The following is a 19,692-nucleotide window of genomic DNA, read 5'->3' as shown; positions in this document are numbered from 1 at the left end:
AAATTGAGAAGAGTCTAGGGATCATGTGCTGAAGAGATGTGGAATATCCAGTGGATCGTGGAGAATGCATCACCAGTGGCTTCGATGGCGGATCGCGGGGGTTGGCCTCGGTACAAAGGACTTCGCCGCCTCGTGAAACAGTTTATCGCGCGTTTCAGACTCTCCCCCACTGATTTGTTTTAGAAGAGGCTGAAAATCCTGACAGCACGACAGCCTGTACCACATTCGTCTTCTTCTTCTGATCGTCCTGACGCGCCCCGCATCAAAGGAAATTCCGGGACCGGTGGGAGAGGATCGGTGAATCCTGGACTCTACAAGTAACTCGTCCTGAGAATTTTTGCAAGAAAAATTTCGACGCATGTTTAATGATGTTCCTGATGTTTGCATGACATTTCTTGAACGGAGTGGACGATTCAAGTTTTTCGAATGGTTTTACGAGCGATTAAGATTGGGAGAGAAATTTTACGAACAGGAGGTACCATCCTGCGGAGAATCCCCCAGGTTTCAGACAGGAAAATGGAGGTAATGGAGGGAATTACATTATCAGTCACCAGTACTAATATTTATAGCTTTTCTTTAGTAAAATAAACATCGATCGGAAAGTGTCATAGCGGACAGCATGTTAAAGTGTCATGGGCGCTGAGCCAGATTATGTATATTCATGTGAATTGAGAACATATTTTTTTATGTTACCTTATTTGATCTCAATTTTCGAAGAGTCCCCTAAAAAAAAAGTAAAAAAAAATCTCTCCGGCGGGGAATTGAACCCCGGTCGTCCGCGTGACAGGCGGAAATACTACCACTGTACTACCGAAGACTTGAAAAGTAGATTTAAACAATTCCTTATGAACTTTCCGTATATAATTAAAAAATGTACTTATGTATAAAGGTTTTTTTTAATTACTTATCTCTCAACGCAGGGAGTCATCATAACTATGTGGTGATAAATCAAGACTTAAAAAATGGTTAGATCTGACCATTCTCCTACCAAATTTTACATATGGTTTCAAGATATTATTAATTATTTTATGTGACAAGAGAAATTTGTAAAATTGAATTTTTTTTAAATTTTGCTTTATTTGATCTGTATTTGCAAAAAATCCCCTAATAAAAAAAAAAAAAATCTCTCCGGCGGGGAATTGAACCCCGGTCGTCCGCGTGACAGGCGGAAATACTACCACTGTACTACCGAAGACTTGAGAAATAGTCTTGAACAATTTGTTATAGACTGTCCGTATATAATTTACAATATTTACACATGTATAAGGTTTTTTTATAATCACTTATCTTTTCACGCTTGGAATCATGATAACTATGTGGTGATTGATCAAGACTTAAAAAATGGTTAGATCTCACTATTCTCCTACCAAATGATAGATACGATTTCAAAATATTATTAATTTGGTTTCATGCAACAAGAAAAATTTGTAAAATTAAGGATTTTTTAGAAATTATACTCTATTTGATCGCCATTTTCGAGGAGTCCTCTAAATTTTTAGTAAAAAAAATCTCTCCGGCGGGGAATTGAACCCCGGTCGTCCGCGTGACAGGCGGAAATACTACCACTGTACTACCGAAGATATATTGTCAATATAATTTTGAACAAATATCTTCGCTTCGTTAAAGTAATGAGTTAATGAAGAACATCTTTCCCAAGTTCACTCTGCCAAAGACGCATGCCTTACAAGAAGAGACTGAATGCATTTAAAAACGGGAAATTCATCAACGTCCCGGCCGCTCTTGCGTCACAAATAAAAAATTTCACTTCAATTGATAGAATTAGTTTCATGCAATGAGGCTAGGCTAGTCTAGGAAACGTTCCAGATTTTTACGAATGCTTGTACTGAATTGTATTGAAACTTTATTTCCAAGTATAATCTCGTTGAAAAATTAAATTCTAATGATTTCCACAAAATTTCCAGCTTCCCTGCCGGTGTCGGTTTTTCCTCGCCTCGTCGCCCACTTTTGAGTCCAGAAGTGACAGAATTTTTTTCATTTCCAACGGTCACTGACGATAGTACAAAAATCTTCAAAATTCCAGTCTTCACGGACACTTGTGTGTGTACGTGACTCTGGACAACGCAACATAGCACTTCTTCGTGGACTGGTCCATGTACCCGATGGGGCCGATTTCACAGTCTGCACAGGCTAAATACTTGATGTTCCCCACGGTTTTTGTTATACTGACATTTTCGAATGTGTACATATCCTCGATCAACCAATAATCTGTATATTTTGCCAGTTGACTCTCCACCCCTTCATCCCCTTTACTGCGGACGTGTGGAAGATCGAACTGAAATAACAGAAATGCCATTATCCATTGGATAGAATAAGCTGATGAATGAAATAATTACATCAATGATCTATCTGTTCAACTAATAAATAAGTATTCGGAAAATATCTCTGAATCTAAGGGAAACGTCTAATTGCGATCTTTAAAAAAAATTCTGGATAAAATTTAGCTGTCACGTCTAGATTAAGAGATATTTTTTGAAGTTACCATTGTCACCCTAAGGTTTTCGACACTGATTTAATGTTGCTGTCAACAGATTAAATTGGAAAAGAATATCTTTACCAAAAATAATGATCAATTAAATAGATGAAGTATAAATTGTCTATTTCCTGAGATCTCACAAGATCTAGTTTACCTCGTGCACCAGGAAGGTACCCATTCCAGGATTCAGAATGACTGAAGGACAGAATTGACAATAAATTTTTGATTTATTTTTTCCACTTCCGTCGCATTTGTCTTTATAATTGGATTCCACCGTCGATGACATTATCTCAAAAACTAAACTTACACCCTTCTGTCAGTAATAAATACGCAGTCGAGATCCGGCTCCTTACCTTTCTGGAATAAATAATAACATTAAGACTTGAGTTAGTGGAATCGAGTTTATGGAAATTACGCAGGAATTACCACTGAATCATAAAATAAATTCCTGAATCTCTCGTCTATTATAAATTGCTTTGAGCACTTGTAAATATTCTAAAGTGGGAGGCACTCGATCCAAATGTATCTGTACTTCCAGATAAACATAACCTCAGATTTTTAAAACGATCAGCGAGATCAGTGTCGTCAACAGCAGTCAGGCGACGAGCAAGTTATCATAACCTCATTTTCAAATTTTGTATTTTACTTGGAGAATCTGTCTCAGATGATCAGAAATGTTCTCAACTGTGCGTAGAATTCCTGTAAGCAGATTAGCCCTCTTCGGACTCTTTGATAAATCAGCTGATATAGTGACAACCCCAGGATATGAGGAATTATCACAGAAGTACACCGGCATGACAGCCGTTCGACGAATGCTTACCCCTGAGTAAGTAGACAGTATCTCGACTAATTGAATTGATTCAAGGTGCACTGATTAAATGATTAGTTGATATTCATTTGTTCGAGAGTATTTATATTTCGCATTCTCACGGGCTTCTCAAGTGAACGTTTTGCATCGAATGTCATATTTATTGTAATTTTCCGTAGTCAATACGGAGAGCTTTCTCCAGAATTGGTAACTGCCGTCCACATGAGTGCAACCAGTACTTTAATGGGAATATTATATGGAGCTGTTATTCAGGGGAGGGAAGCTTGGTATGCCTTCATAGAGAACAACCAAGCAACGCAATTTGCCAATCACCTTGAGGCTAAGAAACTCCTGCAGGATAAAGTGACCCTGGCGATGGGCAGAGGAGCCCTGAAATGGGGGTACAGGATTGGAGCATTTTCGACAATGTTCATGTGAGAACCCAGTAATTATGGAATATGGATATTTTTTAAATTAAATTGGCTTAGTAACAATTAACTGTCGAATATCTCTCTCGGATTACCCAATGATTATCTACAACTATAAGCCACCTGTTAAAAACCATTTAATTATTATCAGATTTAATATTAAATTGATGGTTCGAAAAAAAAAAAATTTTTTTTAACTTGTTCAACGACATAATACATTTTGAACCAATAAACATCATCGAAGCACATGTAATGAGAATTTTTAGTTCATTCGACAATATATATTATGATTTATGAATTTATTGCATTATTTGTTTCTTTATATTTGGAGAATCCTACCTGACAATAAGAGAGGATAACGGATAAATTATTAATGATTGGATCATTTTCAGATTTATAAATACGTGCATAGCAGCATATCGCGGCGAACCAGGAATACTCGAATACGTTGGAGCAGGAGTTATAACCGGTGGACTTTTTAAAGTGAATTTAGGACCCAAGGGAATGGTGGCAGGATCCGTCGTGGGAGGCTTTCTCGGTTTTCTCGGTGGTGCTGCTTCTCTAACTCTTCTATATCTCACGGGATATACGATGGACGATATAGAAAAAGTTCAGCATGACATGCACGCCAGTAGAAATGAGTAAGTAATCCACAGGTTAATTAAATTTTTTAATAAACGAAGAAAATGTCTCGACACTAGAAATCAAGTTTCTAAATTCCACAAAAAATATAAATAAAACACAATTATAAGCCAATTAGGATTTTATGTACATTCGATGATGTACGTTATTATTGACCATTTTTTTGCATTACCCACGTTTCTTGTTTTTGGATAATGTCACTGGCCAGGTTATTAATCCATTAATTGCCAAACACTTCATTCATTTATTTCTATTTATCGAAACATGGAAAATTTCCAAAAATTAAAAATGGACACATTCTATTGGGCGTCCACATTACCACGGCAACCCTCAGAAATTTTTGTGAAGTATTGATATGATCATTTTCCGTGATTTTTCATAAACAGTTCAATTTTTTTATGTTGTTATCAGGGCTGTTCGAAATGCGATGAAATATCAATTACTGGATGAGTACGAAAAACTGGAAATAGACGCTGCAAAGAAGGATGAAAAATTGAATCCGTCGTCTCCACTGGATTCTGTTGCTGAGTCTGAATCGCCGACTATCGACGTAGTGCCAGATCCTAAATAAAAAATCTCTCAATAAGAAAATATTTTGTATATACTAGTTTACATGTGCGTATTAGATTAAAATATATAAAAACTTATTGATAATTCTTTATTCTTCTCTATGCTGACTCCAGAATTAGGCGTCTACGTATCTAGAACAATACATTTGAATACAAAATAAACATTCATAGGCTCTTACCATACCTCCCAGAGTGCTCAGAACTCGATTGCGATAGGCCACGACTGTTCAACCGAAAACACTTAAAGTGATTGAAGAGAAATTATCTTAAAATATTCTGAGCATTAATCGTATTATGAATAGCTACCCCCATCCTGCATGACTTATCGAATAGGCCTGATTCTCCTGATATTATCATTTTCAAAATCACGAGATGAATAATAATAAATAAATTAAATACAATCGTGAATTTACCAGAGAAAGTACATTGGCATAATCTCAATAACGTGACAGTCCCTATCACCCTGTTTGTGTCTTAAGACTAATTGATTATCAAATGGACAAATAATATTATGCTTCTTGATTTTCAACTTCTTGGACCTTGGTGATACGTTTGGCGCCTCTTCCAGGTGGGCCCTTTGGCTTAGCAAACTTTGGTCGATGTAAATTGACTTTTGGATGCAACTCCTCTTGCAAATAATCCTCAGTTAGTTCCTTTCCATCATCTATCTCTAGCTACATTCAACAATAATTCATATAAATTATTCTATTGTTTAGGATTGGAGAGATTTTTATAGTGACTAAGGGAATCAGGCCTATTCTGTAAGCTCGCACCTCTTAATTCGTCTACATTACGTACCGTTTCCTTGCCATGTGCCCACAATACCTATAATTATCTAATTTATCTACTATGATGTATAATGACTTCCAGGATATTCAAGTATTACCGCAATTTTTTTCTTAACTAAGAAATTACAATTTTCCTCTAAAGTTAAAGGTTTCCCACAGTTTAATGTCATCTTTTTAGTCCAGGGAAGAATTCATAGAAAAATATTACATTAGTGTGGTAGGACAAGATAAATCGAATTTTACAATTTTGTTAAATGATTCACTCCCAGAACTGTTGATTGTGATTGATTGAAGAAATAGCAAAAAGATGTTCTCATTGGAAATTTCATCACCTACAGAGTAGTCCCGTAATCATTCCACCTCAAAATTATTCTTACGAAAAATGTTAAATGCGACTTATCTCACTTTCCACATCGATGTTAAATACAAATAAAAGTCCATCGATTTTTTTCAATTATCTGGCGCAGTTCAGTAGTACAGCGGTGATTCAAGCCGATTCAAATTCTTTCTGAGTTCTCGAGGAATATCCCTGGATCCAAGGTAGATAAGACAATTTTTTTAATGGCCTTTATTCTCGGTGATAATGAGCTCCCCAAAAAAGGTTCTGATAAAAATTTCGAGATATTTACAGAAAACTGAGAAATAGTGAAAATCGGCTGAACGATTTTACTGTTGACTTTTTGTTTAAAGATGACAATTAATTGTGATATGGTACTTGGATATCCTCAAGTCCTCTTGGAGACGGGAATAACAAAACGAGATTCAATTGCATAATCGTTTTATTGTACACATAGCGTAGTTAATATTGGCAAGATTTACATTATCTTCATGTCGCAAATTATCGAACATACACGAATAACAATGATCTCCACCATAAATCGAGAGAAATGATATATTTTCCTGATTCGGGAGTTGATTATTTATTCTGATTAAACGAAACAAAAACTTACAGAATAGGCCGATGATGATTACAATGTGTTTAAAGTTATGTGGTCATGCACCGAGTTATGTGCGTCAATGTTTTATTGTATTGTTAATAAAAAGAACACAATCGACCAAGTTCTTCGTTTTACATACGGCCTTTGAGCATTCGCGAGGCCTCCATATTTGTTTCTCAATTTTTTCATTTTGTAAAAAACGCGAATAAAAAAATACACGTCGCGAAAAATAGAATGCCTTTCGAAGAATCATCCCAATCCTGACTGAATTTCTAGTTTAATTACTCTCGATTTTATTTTAAAAGTCTGGAAGTATAAAAGAACCGCTGAGAATACAGACAAAATTTATGCCATGAATTCTTCGTCAAAAAAAAATAAAGAGTTCTAATTTTTTTTCAGCTCCGGGAAAATTATTATTTTCACAGAAACAACGAATTTGAGGATCATCTGAGGATAATAAGGAGAAATTCAAAAAGAGAACGTAATGGCATTCGCCAATTTGTCAAAGCTGCAAAGTTTCGCAAAATGAGAATTCCAGCAATTTTTCTCACACTCGAGTTAGTTTTTTCTACTTCCGATGACTCTTAATTATTCAATTTATCCAGGATATGATAAATACAGAGTTAACTCACTCAAATAAAGCAGAATTACCGGGTAAACAATTCGTCACAAGCTGAATTGAGATGATACTCATTAATCAGTCTTGAAGTAGAACGATAAATTTCATTTAAAAAGGTTAACGATATACTGTTGATCAATTTTATTTCGAAATTTCCAAGCAACGATTTTGATAATTCCAGTGAAATCCTTGAATCACGAAACCACTAATTAGAAATTTCCTCTGCAATTTACCAACAGTCTAGGAAAAGACGATGTTCGTCGATAAATCGACGTAACCGATATTTTTTTGAGAAAAAATCGATGTATTCACTTAATGTATTGAGCTCCCGGTAGATCAATTTTGGAGTTGACGATTTTCCAGAAAAATTAAAAGATCTATTTAAAAATCAATCTGATCGATACATTTTTTTATCGACTGTTCATTTAATTAAAACAATTTTTCTCTGGATAAGAACGATTGTTTTTTTATTGAGGGCAAAAAATCGATTTTTTTCCACATCGCTCATTCCCATGTACTTAAAAATAAATCACCTAATGTGCGTCATAACTTCGAAATGAATGAAAAAGCGTAGCAGCTTACGTCGAAAGTAGTAGCCACCATAAAAAAGGAAAAAACAATTCTCAAAAGACAATAAACTCGATAAAAAATAGTAATTAGCGTATTGGCCGTCACAGATCTATACTCTACGATAATAATAATCCTTGAAATATGTATAATAACAGAGAAGTTAGGCGAATGGCATCATTTAGCTAAATCCTACTGGAATAACTGCCCTAACTCTCCAGTAATCACATTGTGGCACTTGACCACCGAAATATACTGATATCCCATTGTAATTTCATCACATTAACGATATTTCTCGATGTAACTCAAATTTTTAGAGTTTAATTTAACCGGCAAGCCTTCTAGTCATCCTCCATTACCTCAATCGATAATTAATCCGACATGCTTACACGTACTTATCACCTTTACACGACTAGGAAACCTAATTTCAGGTGAAATGAATACAGAAATAGCAGTCTCCACATTTCACCATTTAGAGAACCAGATTATTAATATTAATCACAATAGGTCTGTTAATTTGAGCGACAACGAATATTAAAACGAATTAATTAACACAGATCTAAAAACCTAGAGACACTAGGAAATTTCGTAGATAACACAGAACTGAATAGAAGAAAAACATTAACACGTTATTTTAATCCCAGACAAGATGATGGAAAAGTGATTAAAGAGTCAAATTATAATTGAGAATATAAAGATGAAAGAACTAATTCAGTAACGAAGTGGTACAACCAAACAAAACGAATTTGAAATGGTTTCAATCGACTGAACTCGGAAATTATTGATTTCAGATGAAAACACCAAAGGACTTTTTTGTAGCTCATAACATTTTTAACGAAAAAGATCTTATGATACTTCCTCTTGAAATCAATACTTTTTACGATAAATCGATATTTAACAAAACCATGATATTCAACTGGTCTCACATCTCGTTGGAATCATCGTCTAGGAGATAAAATAACGAGTAATCCAAGAACATGGAAAAAATGCTGAAGGCTTGTCCAAAAACGAAGTGAATAATCCCCCAAAGAACTCCTTAACACGTAATCTCAAGTTAAACCTCTAACAACTCGTCATAACGACCACTATCGAAAAGGAATAATCAGCCCCTAAATTAATTAACTGTACTGGAATAATGTTTTTTGTTTTACCACAGACATTGTTCGCCACTATATCGAAAGCTGATTTTCTCGACAATACCAAAAATATCGTTTGCATTGTATAATTGTTGAGTTCAAATACGGTTAATTTAGAAAAATACACCGTTACTACTCTTACTATGCAGGTATACATATCACGTGTCACTTTATACTCTTCTTGTTATTGTGCTCGTACAACTAGCGATCCTACTGGCTTCGATGAATTACTTTCCATCCCATTGACTATGGAAATAAAATGGATCTAGTCCACGTGTGGTCCATTATCAAAGATCGATAAAACACTAGTTCCAAAAAATATTATTCAACGTTTGTATCGCATGTCAATCAACGAATCGAGATTTTTCGATAGCCATTGCAACAGCCTATTTTTTTTTAGGCCTGGTATTGAACTGATCAACCTGTTAACTCAAAACGCAGGAGCGTTTTGGCTTTGATTTTTTATCGGACAATACATTTGGGGGAGCGGAGGGTGTTGATGGGGTCATAGGGGTTGTGTTGCCAGTTGAGTCTTTAACTGGGGGTTCCTCCAGCATGTCGGCTAACTCGTCTCCGGTATTTACCTCCAACTAAGATGGGTTTCATCCCTTATTATAATGGACTTCATCATCACACCGAGAAAATTATTTACTTTCACCAAATATTCATTTACAGTAGAATCCCATTATAGTCGCTCTTGTTAAAGTCCCACCTCACCTCAATCTCTATTTTCGCGTATTGTTCGCGTATTTTTCGCTTCCCCCGCTCTACTGCATTCATCGAGGATCAAAAATGTAAACAATCAATTATTTCGTTCGGCTATGAATGGAATTCCGTAAAAAATAAACCGGAAAAATAAATATCTCTCGTAATTGAAATGCATCTTCAAAAAATTGCAATTTGCAATTAATTAGGAACGAATTCATTATTTGAAATGAAAAAAATAATCGGAAAGATTTTTTAAAACTTGAAAATGAATCAATAACTAGTTTTAATATTTTGAATAATTGTAAATAATATTAGAAATATGAATTGTAATGTTCAATTAAAACTTTTTATAGGAAAGATTTCTTAGGTATTTATCTATTAGGTATATAGATTTGATGTTGTGAAATAACTACGTTGGAAAAATACGATTTTGAAGACCTAATTAATAAGCAAATGAATATTTGTCAAAAGTGAACATTTTCCCGTGCATTGGAAATATAATTTTGTTCTGAACGTCGAGGTACTCAAAAAGAAGAAATAATCGAACGTAATGCCTCGAGTAAGTCTACGAAATGGGGATTAGTCACAACCACAAATGAATCGTGAATACTCATGCTAGGAGCGTTTTTAATTAGAATACGGTTATCAACGTGCATGCACACTCACCTTTTTAGTTATGTTGACACCCAGTGACTGAATGAGATCGAGGAATGGTGCTTTGCACGACGAATACAGCATTCTTTCTTTAATGCTGCAACTGTAGCCAGGCATGCTGTAGATGAACACTATAAAGAATTTCATTTTTTATAAATAACATTTCCAAAAATATCGCAAAAAAAACATTCAGTAAAAACACACCAGTGAAAATAATATATAATAATAAACTGATCACTCATCACTTCATTTTTTTCGAGACCAGTTGTTAGCTCATGTCTTAGAATTGAAAAATTCTAATTTGTCTGGTAATATATTTTTAAATACATTTTTAATTGAAAGATACGAGTTACAAGAAAGTTACTCTCTTCCTTCAATTCCAAGATTTTAGCTAAAGAAAAGTATAATGTAATGTGATGATTACCTATGCACTCCATGTAGTCTCCCTCGTGCGTGTGCTTGAAATTGTAGAGATGATATCTAGCGGAATCAGCTGGTACCTTAGTAGGTAGTTTATCGAGAGAGACATCACAAGCCATGACGAGATGTATTTTCTCTTCATCGAGATCGATTTTCAATTGCACGTACTCGTGTAGGCCCTTTCCCATCTCAGTTATCGCCTGTTTTGCCTCGTCGGTTACGGGAAAAGCCACTCCACTGAGTGTCTGGTGTCTAGTTTCAACATTGTAGTCGGTGTGAATAGCTGTTTTCTTGAGCTCGACGAGCTCCTCCTCGGCGGAGGTGAGTGGTGCCGGGGTGGCATCGTTTTTCTTGTGTCTGTTGTAACCATCGAGGGTGATGTCGTCTGGAATTGTTCCATGGAGTTCGTCCTTGATGGAGGCTGTGCCGAACTCTTGCTTGAGCGTTGCTTTTGTCGATGCGTACAGCATCTTCTGGCGAATTGGGGCAGTGTCTGGGGACCAGGATATGAACAGCCAGTCGTATCCTGAGTCAGGGGATTTTGTGTCCAAGCGGTAGAGGATGTAGGCCGGCTGATTTTCCTCGATCAGGGGCTTCACCAGGCGAGAGTAATCGTCCTGCCATTTGCCCACTGGCTTTGATGACGATGCTGGGATCAGCTCCTCTATTGAGGAGAGCAATTGCAATTGAATCGATGATTTTTGAACAAATTACTGGAGGAATAAGTAGATTAATTTTATCAGGAAATATAATTATAAATTTCCTACGACAAGCATCTGAAATAAATTGTGGGTAAAATAATTGGGAATTAAATGTGAATCAGTTTTTTTTTCCTTCAGAATAAACGCAAGGCGTGATCTACATTGTTCAAGTCGGGAAAAGAAAAATAGCAAATATTTTTAAAATAGAGTAAAATAACGTGGATGACAATGAATAACCAACTCCTGAACTTTTTATAATCTTGTTAGTTGACGATACTTCTCTAATTTTTTGTTCCACCTTCTATTTTTAATTGTTAGTTCGACGCTCTTCAGATCTTTACTCATTGATTGAGGAATTAAAATTCATTTCCTCCCATAGCGCATACGTCATATCGATGACCATGAATGACCAAGATTTGAAGGGCTTCACTTATTCCTTATTATTTATGTATTTCGTTAATATATTTAATTGACTTCCTGCTTCATTTTCCATTTTCAGTTTTCAACTTCATTCATTGATTCGTTTATTTGTAATTTCGGAATGGGAGAGATGTTTTTTTTTGTGAGAGCTATGGGTTGAGAAAAATCCACATGCCTACAAATTAATTTCGTTGGAATCTTTCTCTCCCGTTGTAAAATTCCAGAGAATAAAAATTCACCATTTAAAAATAACTCAAAGAACACTCTGGGAATATTATTATCCAAGCTCGGAGGCTTTCAAACCAATAAATAGACTTGCAAATTTCATCTGGCTTCGATCACTCACCGTTTTCGATAGAGATCTTCAGCACCCTTATTTTCCCATCCCGACATTTGGCGAACAATTTCTTCAACGCATCATTGGCTGAAAATGACAGATAACTGGATTAATACATGACTGATAACATAGGAGTGGCTGGAATTCCAGTCTTCGAGGTTAACTCGAGAAGTCGTAAATTTCACTGCTAAATCACAGAATTGGCAATTGAATTTTATTTATTACCTTTTATTCCAGTTTGATGCGACATTTCCCAAATGAATTCCTTCGCCTTGACTGATATTTATGCTCCGATTACTTCTCTCCTCGACAAACAAGTTGCTAGCGACGAATAGCACTGAATTCCGTACTTATTTCTATTTCCAACAAAATGGAAATTTGGCCGATCTCCAGAAGAGCCAATGGCGGTTCGTCACAGAGTGGCTGGAGGCTGTCGTTGGTGGGACTAGAAATGTGCAATGACCGTCATTTTTCCTCTCGGTCATGTTACTCATAAATTACCACTTCCGGACCTTTTTCTCATCCTCATTTCATCGTAGTACTGCTATCGTAGAAAGCAATCAACTAATAATCAAAACTGGGAATAAAAATGCCATAGAAATTCCTTGAACATCAAAAATAAATTTAGTTTATTCCCTGAACACAAAAAAAAACTATATAAATATTTATCTTTGAAATGTAAGAATTTTCGTGCAATTAGGAAACTGCTTACCAAAAGTATTTTAGTTTTTATTTTCCTATTTTCCTATTCTGCTCATACGGGTCAGATTCACGGTGCAAAAATGACTGGTTATTTGACAGGTAATGTTCATTACATTATGTGTGCGCATGAGCAGTTGGTCATCTGCTTGCCACACGGCTTCCACGTATGACAGGCCAACCCTAACCTGTAGCCTCTCAAAAAACATCTCCGAGAAAAACATTGAGACATTCATCAGTAAATTATTACAAAAATAAGTAAAAGATCGTGGCAAAATGGTATCAGTGCTCAATACCGTTGATACAGGGCACGAGGACATGATCCACGATGCCGAGATGGATTATTATGGCTTGAGATTGGCCACTTGCTCCAGTGACAATTCGGTTAAAATATTCGATCTGAAGAACGGATCACAGAGCCTCGTAGCCGATCTAAAGGGTCACGTTGGACCTGTCTGGCAGGTTGCCTGGGCCCATCCCAAGTTCGGAAATATCATTGCTTCCTGCAGCTATGACAGGTGAGTCGAATGAACCTTCACCTGCTTAAGGACATTCTACAACTATTCCGCCAAAATTCATGTGTTTTTGTTCATTCTTTTGAAAAATTTATGATGAGATTGACGTGACCAACCCCATCGAACTATTTAAACAAAAATTTCGTTTTTTCATTTATTTTCAGTATTAATTGATAAACAAAATATTTCCACCTGTTGCGTTTCAGGAAAGTAATAATCTGGAAGGAGCTCGGAGAGTGGACGAAAATATACGAACACATAGGTCACGACTCATCGGTGAACTCGGTGGCTTGGGCACCCCATGAATTCGGCCTCATCCTGGCTTGTGGCAGCTCTGATGGTTCCATATCGATTTTGACCAACAGTGGAGACACATGGGATGCCCAGAAAATTCCTAATGCCCACACCATCGGGTGCAACGCTGTCAGCTGGTGTCCAGTGGTAGAACCGAGCAATGATGCTATCTCGCAGAAGGGAGGAGCTGTCAAACGATTGGCAACTGGGGGTTGCGATAATCTCGTCAAGATCTGGAGGGAAGAGGGTGACAGATGGATCGAGGAAAATAAATTAGAGGCACATAGTGACTGGGTTAGAGATTTTTCAATTATTAAATAAGTTTCAATCATAAAGTGAGAAAGAATGAATTCTTAGTTTCCTTTTAAATACCAATTGTTATAAAAAATCATTGGTTTTAGGGACAAATAAAACAATTGCATTGCAAATGCGTTTATCCAAATTCAGCACTCTGCTGCTGAATTAAATCAAAATGTCTTTGAGTAGAATAAATACCGACTAATCACATGATCATCACCAACAGGTGCGGGACGTGGCGTGGGCACCAGCAGTTGGTCCCTCTCGTGCCACCCTGGCTTCCTGCTCCCAGGACCGTCGAGTGGTTGTCTGGACCTCGACAGACTACTCCACCTGGACGCCAAATGTTCTGAATGTCTTCGAGGATGTGATTTGGAACGTTAGTTGGTCCTTGACTGGTCGCATCCTCGCTGTCAGCGGTGGTGACAACAAAGTCTCTCTCTGGCGCGAAAACTCCGAGGGCCAGTGGGCATGTATTTCCGAACTCAACAAGGGACAGGGAAACCTTAACAGCGCTGATCAACGTGTTCTCTAATTAATATTACAAATAAAAAATGTATCATAATTTCCGAAGGACTTCTCCTAACTTATAGTTTAAAAATATCCACGTGGATCGAATTTTTTAAGTTAGACTTTTTCTATCAGTACATAAAAATGAACTCGTCTTCATTTTTGTAAAAAAAAAAAAAGAAATGCTTTTCGTTGTTAAGCCTCATTAGAGGGAAAAGTAACCAGAGAAGACTTCAAGAAATGAAATTTCATTAGAAAATACGAGAATGTAATCCATCAATCTCGTATAGATATTTTGACTCATTCACCGTCGAAGATATATTTTCAATTCACCACTGTTTTCGTATTTCTTATTTCTATTGTACAAATAAATTCGCCTTGATTTTTACAAGTTAGATGAAAAACAAGCGGTTTTCAATTGAAATTCATTGGCTCAATACGATAGTTAATGCAATAACTTCCTTCACTCTTCCTTCACTCTGTCGAGTACGTTTCAGCTACTGAATGTAACTGAAAGAACTCCCATTTTTTTTTACAAATAAGAGACTTTTCGTAATTGAATCTCGCTAAAGGGACACATTGCACGAAAAGAAGAAAATGCGAAAATTTTATCAGACAATACAAGAACATCAAACTCAATTTTATTACAAAAAGTTTGATTCATACACCCTTGAAGTTCAAATTTCCATTATCCACCGTTTTCGTATGTGTCCTTCTTATTATGCAAATCAACTTGCCTGGGTTTTCACAAGTAACATGAAAAATAATCACTTTGAAAATCAATGAAAATTTACAAGACCACAAAATCACGAGCATTCACTACTGAGTATACAAGGACGGAGTAAAAACGATATCTCTCTTGATTGCAGTGGAGGCTTCCTCCATTTTCTCCTTGAGAACCGTCTCCCCGATCCTGTGAGCAGCAGTTTTGATGTCCTGCAGAGTATCATTTAATTGTTGAATGCACCTAACAATAATCCCCTCCTGGACGTCAGTGAGTTCCATGATTTTAGCGAAGGATTCATCTCTGGCCCACTCATAAACCACTTCAACAAGTCCAAAACTCAGAGCATCAACAGGTTCGACACCATAACAACACTCTCGCTTCTCGATATCACTTCTCACCTCGTCGATAATTTCGCAGTGCTTCTTGAGTACCGGTAGATTGATGTCAAGTGCTCGCTTATCCCTTGAATCGGATTTCCCCTGGAAAACGAGTGCTGATATGAGTGCTGCAATTTCCGCTGGCTGAAGATTGGTCAATATGTTCCTGTAGATGATCTCAGTAAGAAGAAGTTCATGAGTTCCCATGTCCAGAGCCACCCGACCCTTCAACGTGATCCTGTCATCGGTGTCGATGTACCCCAACTCCTTGAGAACCTCAACTCTACTCACATACTCAGGGTATAGTGCCATGCTCTCATCGCTCAACTGAAAGAGAAGATCCCTGCGTCTTCTCTCGAGCTCTTTCCTGGCAAATACTTCCTCGAAATGCTCCGGGAGATTCGATATCTCTGTCACCTTCATGTCCTGGATCTGTCGGTGGAGCCTCGTGAGATACTGAGTTCTCTTCAACAGCTCAGGATCGGAAACAGAGGCCTGGACGTAGGGCTGTAGGACTTCCGGTCTGCTAACGGCCATCAGTGAAAGCACGTTCAACTCATTAATGGCAAGCTGACAGGTCTGGCTTGGTGGATCATTCTGGAATCTCGATATCTGCCTCTTCAAACAATCAGCGAACACCAGAGCAGGGTCAGCATTAACACAGCAATTGGTCACTTCGAGAATATTTTCAGCTTGAAGTACCAAGAACTCGTGAGAGGGCACTCCCTCAGGCACAAAAATTGTTTTCTTTGTGAGTGCTATAATCTTGTACCAATTATCCGACTTCTCCTGCGCCCCACGCTCTGACGGATTGCTCAGAACCAAAACCCCGTATTCAGTGATCTCTCGTTTCTGATTAACGTTCAGGAGAACCCCCAGCTTCCTGTAATGGTGCCTATACGACACAATCAGTAGCCTGCCAGGACACATGGCCTTAAAAACCTTCTTCGTTGCGAATAAATGAGGGCCGAGGTATTTACACTCCTCCACGTACTCCATCCCCAGTGTGTAGAATTGCGAAAGTTGCTTCTGCATTTGGTCCTCCGCAGGCATCTTGGCAATCGCCTCCTCGATCTTCTTGAGTTCATCCAACCTTTTATTCTTTCCAGCAGTGAATGAAGTCTCCTTGAAGGATCTCCTCATCATATCCTCGATGCTGACTGACTCACTGACTCGGCGTAAATTCAGTACCATAGAGTAAGTTATCTTAAATTGCGACTGGAGGTTCTGGGGCTCTCCACACATCATCGCCTTAAGATCGACAACAGCTGGTACCTCAGTTTTGCACATGAGAATAACTGTCCCCACTTTATCGTGACCACGTCTGCCAGCACGCCCTGCCATCTGAATGTACTCAGTGGGCAATAGTGCCCTAAACTGCCTGCCATCGAATTTTCTAACCGAGTCGAAGACAACAGTACGTGCTGGCATATTGATCCCCATGGCGAAAGTCTCAGTGGCAAAAAGAAGTTTAACAACTCCATTCTGAAACAGGAGTTCAATTATCTCCTTGAGAATTGGAAGAATTCCACTGTGATGAACGCCAATTCCCCTCTCGAGAAGTCTAGCCATACGTTTCACCTGGGGTAATTGCTGATCAGACTCATTAAGCCTTTTGATACACTTCTTGAAGAAGGCTCTGACGTGGCCCTTCTCAGTCTCAGTGGTGAGATTCACAGAGACAAGGGCATCGGCATTGGCATCACACCTGTTCCTCGAGAGAGTGAATATCACCACTGGGAGCTTGTCCTGCTCCCTCAGGTAAGCGATAAATGCCTCCCACATGGTCTTCTCCTGCGCAGGCGACAGGTGTTGCCTCTTGTTCGCCATCGGTGCATTTTTGTTATTCTTGGTTTTGGCCTCCTTGAGGGTTTTAATTTTGTACCAGTTGTCGAGATTGAACTGGCCATCACCATCGAGCACCAAGAAAATGTTATTGCTGGTTTTGCCATTGGTACCACCATACAGATAGTGCTTCAGAGGTACTGGGCGTTTCAGGGTGCTTATCACGTACATTTTTCGTTTCTTTATGTTCCCCACCCAGTTGGCGAAAATCAGGGGATTGGGAACTGTCGCTGAGAGCATCACGATGTTGACATTTGGAGGCAGAAGAATGACAATCTCCTCCCAGACGTGCCCTCGACGCTCGTCGTTAATGTAGTGCACTTCATCGAAAATCACGTATTCCAGGTCCCTGAGGACCTCTGAGGCGTTGTACAACATCGTCTGGAGGATCTCAGTCGTCATTATCAAACAGTTGGCTGCCTGATTGATCTGCATATCCCCAGTTACAAGGCCAACGCTCTCGAAGTGCTTGTTTCGTTTGAAGTCACGGTATTTTTGATTGGACAGGGCTTTTATTGGCGACGTGTAGATTACTCTCGTCATATGACGCTGGGACAGGGCTATCGCGTACTCTGCCACTGTTGTCTTTCCTGCTGAGGTGTGGGCTGCAACGAAAACGTTGCAGCCTTCCTCCAATTTTATTATCGCCTGCTTCTGGAATGTATCCAGCTCGTATTCGAAGGTTATCGCTGGTTTGGGAACTTTTCTATCAAAATCGGATACAGCGACTGAGACGTCCAGTTGCTCTGCCCACTCGGTTGACATTCGCTTTGGTTTTTCTATGAGTTTTAGGATGGGAATGCTCGAATCGTCCAATTTCAGAGCGTCCAGGCGATCTATCGCTGTGTCGTCGATGACCTCTTTGACGGGGTCTCCTTCGGGGGAGGGCTCTGACCAGAAACCCAACCGGCTCTCCTCGTCGTGCACCATCGCCATCAGGTTCACTTTGTTCAAGGGCTTTGCATTCACGTCTTTGGGTTTTTTTTTCTTTTTTTGATTTTTTTCATTTGCAGTTTTTATGGTGTAGTTGTCGGCGGCAAACTCCACACCTTGTCGGAATCCCTTCGCCAGGGTCCGCAGGTTGTTCTCGAAGTCCAAGTCCATCGCTGTAGGGAGTGTCTTCAGTACTTCTGGCTCGTCAAAACCACCGGGCCAGAAGGGGAAGTTGCTGGAATTCCCTTGAACACCCTCCATAGGGGGGCCAGGAGCTCGCGTCATGGACATGGAATTTTTGGCGTTCTCCCCAGCCCCCTGGAGAATATCCTCTCGCATGCCGCAGATGCAGCCGGTAATGGGATCTCTGTCGAATTTCAGAGCTGTTCCCACAGGTGAAAGATCGAATTCTAAGAGGGCCAGGGTGTCCGGCTCACGAGGCCAGTAGAGCTGGACATTTTCCACTTGGTGGATTGGCAGTCTCTCCGGACATTGTATGTATTCCTTCAGCTCATCTGTTATGTCTGATAGAATCGGAGGAGGTCCGAAGGGCAGCTAAGAAATATATTTGTTCATGAAATCACGTTGAATTGCTCCAATTCGGTGACAAGTCCATTTGTTCCTTATTCAAGTTTTGAATAAATATATCCGAATGAATATATTAATGAATTACTGAATTAATTGATGTATGAATTATTTTTAGTCAATTGTTGGATGATTTGAAATATTTTTAGGACAAGAATAAAATGAAGAATAACTGAAATTACTTTTTATTCCATGGTATTCAGTAAATTGTAATTTTTCGCGAGTCATAAATTGATTAGAATAACCTCAATGATAGCGGTAATAAACAATTAAATAGAATAGACGCACGTGGGTTTGAGAATTCTATTACCTCGAGAGGAACTTCATTGGCAGTTGAATTCATTATGCAAAATGTGTACTGTGTATCTAGCAAGATTAATCCTCAGTTTTCCAGGATTGACATTTGTATATTTTTACTCCTTTTCGGAAGCGGAAAAATAAAAAACAATGAGCGCCTGCTCCGATAAATATCGATATACCCAAAATATCGAATAGTGTGTATATCTATCAAGGCGGTGAAGTACGATGAGTCGAATTCAACATTTCCTTTAATCACCAGTTTATCTTTTCATTTCAGGTAAAAAAATTCAAGAAATTTTTTATAGATAATTGAATTTACCATAAACGGGCTTTTGATTGTTTTATTAAAGCCGGTAGTTTTTTTAATCATTTCGCATTTTC

The 19,692-nt window shown here is 38.2% G+C and overlaps 5 protein-coding genes and 3 non-coding genes across 9 annotated transcripts; 2 read left to right on the top strand and 6 right to left on the bottom strand.

Moving 5' to 3' along the window:
- Window positions 1-746: 746 nt before the first annotated feature.
- Window positions 747-817, bottom strand: TRNAD-GUC (transfer RNA aspartic acid (anticodon GUC)). The gene has a single exon. It is a non-coding gene; the product is annotated as a tRNA-Asp (tRNA).
- Window positions 818-1,124: 307 nt separating this feature from the next.
- Window positions 1,125-1,195, bottom strand: TRNAD-GUC (transfer RNA aspartic acid (anticodon GUC)). The gene has a single exon. It is a non-coding gene; the product is annotated as a tRNA-Asp (tRNA).
- Window positions 1,196-1,509: 314 nt separating this feature from the next.
- TRNAD-GUC (transfer RNA aspartic acid (anticodon GUC)) lies at window positions 1,510-1,580 on the bottom strand. The gene has a single exon. It is a non-coding gene; the product is annotated as a tRNA-Asp (tRNA).
- A 261-nt stretch (window positions 1,581-1,841) lies between these two features.
- Window positions 1,842-3,012, bottom strand: strat (RAB interacting factor STRAT). Its single transcript, XM_011307806.1, has 3 exons — window positions 2,921-3,012; window positions 2,649-2,851; window positions 1,842-2,293 (listed from the first exon to the last, which is right to left on the bottom strand). Exons 2-3 carry the CDS (start codon window positions 2,778-2,780, stop codon window positions 2,045-2,047), a joined length of 381 nt encoding a protein of 126 aa, XP_011306108.1. The 5' UTR covers window positions 2,781-2,851; window positions 2,921-3,012; the 3' UTR covers window positions 1,842-2,044.
- A 133-nt stretch (window positions 3,013-3,145) lies between these two features.
- On the top strand, window positions 3,146-5,026 carry 140up (RPII140-upstream gene protein). The gene is made up of 4 exons (XM_011307819.1): window positions 3,146-3,320; window positions 3,482-3,736; window positions 4,123-4,371; window positions 4,784-5,026. The coding sequence occupies exons 1-4, from the start codon at window positions 3,169-3,171 to the stop codon at window positions 4,941-4,943; spliced, it is 816 nt and encodes a 271-aa protein (XP_011306121.1). The 5' UTR covers window positions 3,146-3,168; the 3' UTR covers window positions 4,944-5,026.
- twf (twinfilin actin binding protein) lies at window positions 5,017-12,664 on the bottom strand. 2 transcript variants are annotated; one of them, XM_011307833.1, is made up of 5 exons: window positions 12,455-12,663; window positions 12,239-12,316; window positions 10,776-11,435; window positions 10,364-10,482; window positions 5,017-5,615 (listed from the first exon to the last, which is right to left on the bottom strand). In XM_011307833.1, the coding sequence occupies exons 1-5, from the start codon at window positions 12,477-12,479 to the stop codon at window positions 5,451-5,453; spliced, it is 1,047 nt and encodes a 348-aa protein (XP_011306135.1). In that variant the 5' UTR covers window positions 12,480-12,663; the 3' UTR covers window positions 5,017-5,450. The 2 variants fall into 2 exon arrangements, with proteins under 2 accessions (XP_011306135.1, XP_011306146.1); XM_011307844.1 differs by lacking the exon at window positions 5,017-5,615 and adding an exon at window positions 8,178-9,579 and having other exon boundaries at window positions 12,455-12,664.
- Window positions 12,665-12,822: 158 nt separating this feature from the next.
- Sec13 (secretory 13) lies at window positions 12,823-14,939 on the top strand. The gene is made up of 3 exons (XM_011307778.1): window positions 12,823-13,446; window positions 13,650-14,031; window positions 14,261-14,939. The coding sequence occupies exons 1-3, from the start codon at window positions 13,205-13,207 to the stop codon at window positions 14,567-14,569; spliced, it is 933 nt and encodes a 310-aa protein (XP_011306080.1). The 5' UTR covers window positions 12,823-13,204; the 3' UTR covers window positions 14,570-14,939.
- Window positions 14,711-19,460, bottom strand: tst (twister). Its single transcript, XM_011307792.1, has 2 exons — window positions 19,322-19,460; window positions 14,711-18,981 (listed from the first exon to the last, which is right to left on the bottom strand). The coding sequence occupies exons 1-2, from the start codon at window positions 19,352-19,354 to the stop codon at window positions 15,364-15,366; spliced, it is 3,651 nt and encodes a 1,216-aa protein (XP_011306094.1). The 5' UTR covers window positions 19,355-19,460; the 3' UTR covers window positions 14,711-15,363.
- Window positions 19,461-19,692: the final 232 nt, after the last annotated feature.

This window comes from Fopius arisanus, unplaced genomic scaffold (genome assembly GCF_000806365.1).
Source record: "Fopius arisanus strain USDA-PBARC FA_bdor unplaced genomic scaffold, ASM80636v1 scaffold00003, whole genome shotgun sequence".
In the NCBI taxonomy this organism is placed as follows: Eukaryota; Metazoa; Arthropoda; class Insecta; order Hymenoptera; family Braconidae; genus Fopius; species Fopius arisanus.
The sequence above is the reverse complement of the archived record's forward strand: the minus strand, read 5'-3'. Positions and strand labels throughout refer to the sequence as shown.

Coding starts and splice junctions, on each gene's coding strand:
- strat (XM_011307806.1), bottom strand. CDS start 2,780: ATGTCATCGACGGTGGAATCCAATTATAAAGACAAATGCGACGGAAGT. Junction 2,294..2,648: donor GTACCTTCCTGGTGCACGAG/GTAAACTAGATC, acceptor CTGTTATTTCAG/TTCGATCTTCCACACGTCCG.
- twf (XM_011307844.1), bottom strand. CDS start 12,479: ATGTCGCATCAAACTGGAATAAAAG. Junction 12,317..12,454: donor GCATCAAACTGGAATAAAAG/GTAATAAATAAA, acceptor TGTCATTTTCAG/CCAATGATGCGTTGAAGAAA. Junction 11,436..12,238: donor GAAGATCTCTATCGAAAACG/GTGAGTGATCGA, acceptor TCTCCTCAATAG/AGGAGCTGATCCCAGCATCG.
- tst (XM_011307792.1), bottom strand. CDS start 19,354: ATGAATTCAACTGCCAATGAAGTTCCTCTCGAG. Junction 18,982..19,321: donor CCAATGAAGTTCCTCTCGAG/GTAATAGAATTC, acceptor TATATTTCTTAG/CTGCCCTTCGGACCTCCTCC.
- 140up (XM_011307819.1), top strand. CDS start 3,169: ATGTTCTCAACTGTGCGTAGAATTCCTGTAAGCAGATTAGCCCTCTTC. Junction 3,321..3,481: donor CGACGAATGCTTACCCCTGA/GTAAGTAGACAG, acceptor AATTTTCCGTAG/TCAATACGGAGAGCTTTCTC. Junction 3,737..4,122: donor GCATTTTCGACAATGTTCAT/GTGAGAACCCAG, acceptor GATCATTTTCAG/ATTTATAAATACGTGCATAG.
- Sec13 (XM_011307778.1), top strand. CDS start 13,205: ATGGTATCAGTGCTCAATACCGTTGATACAGGGCACGAGGACATGATC. Junction 13,447..13,649: donor GCTTCCTGCAGCTATGACAG/GTGAGTCGAATG, acceptor GTTGCGTTTCAG/GAAAGTAATAATCTGGAAGG. Junction 14,032..14,260: donor TAGAGGCACATAGTGACTGG/GTTAGAGATTTT, acceptor CATCACCAACAG/GTGCGGGACGTGGCGTGGGC.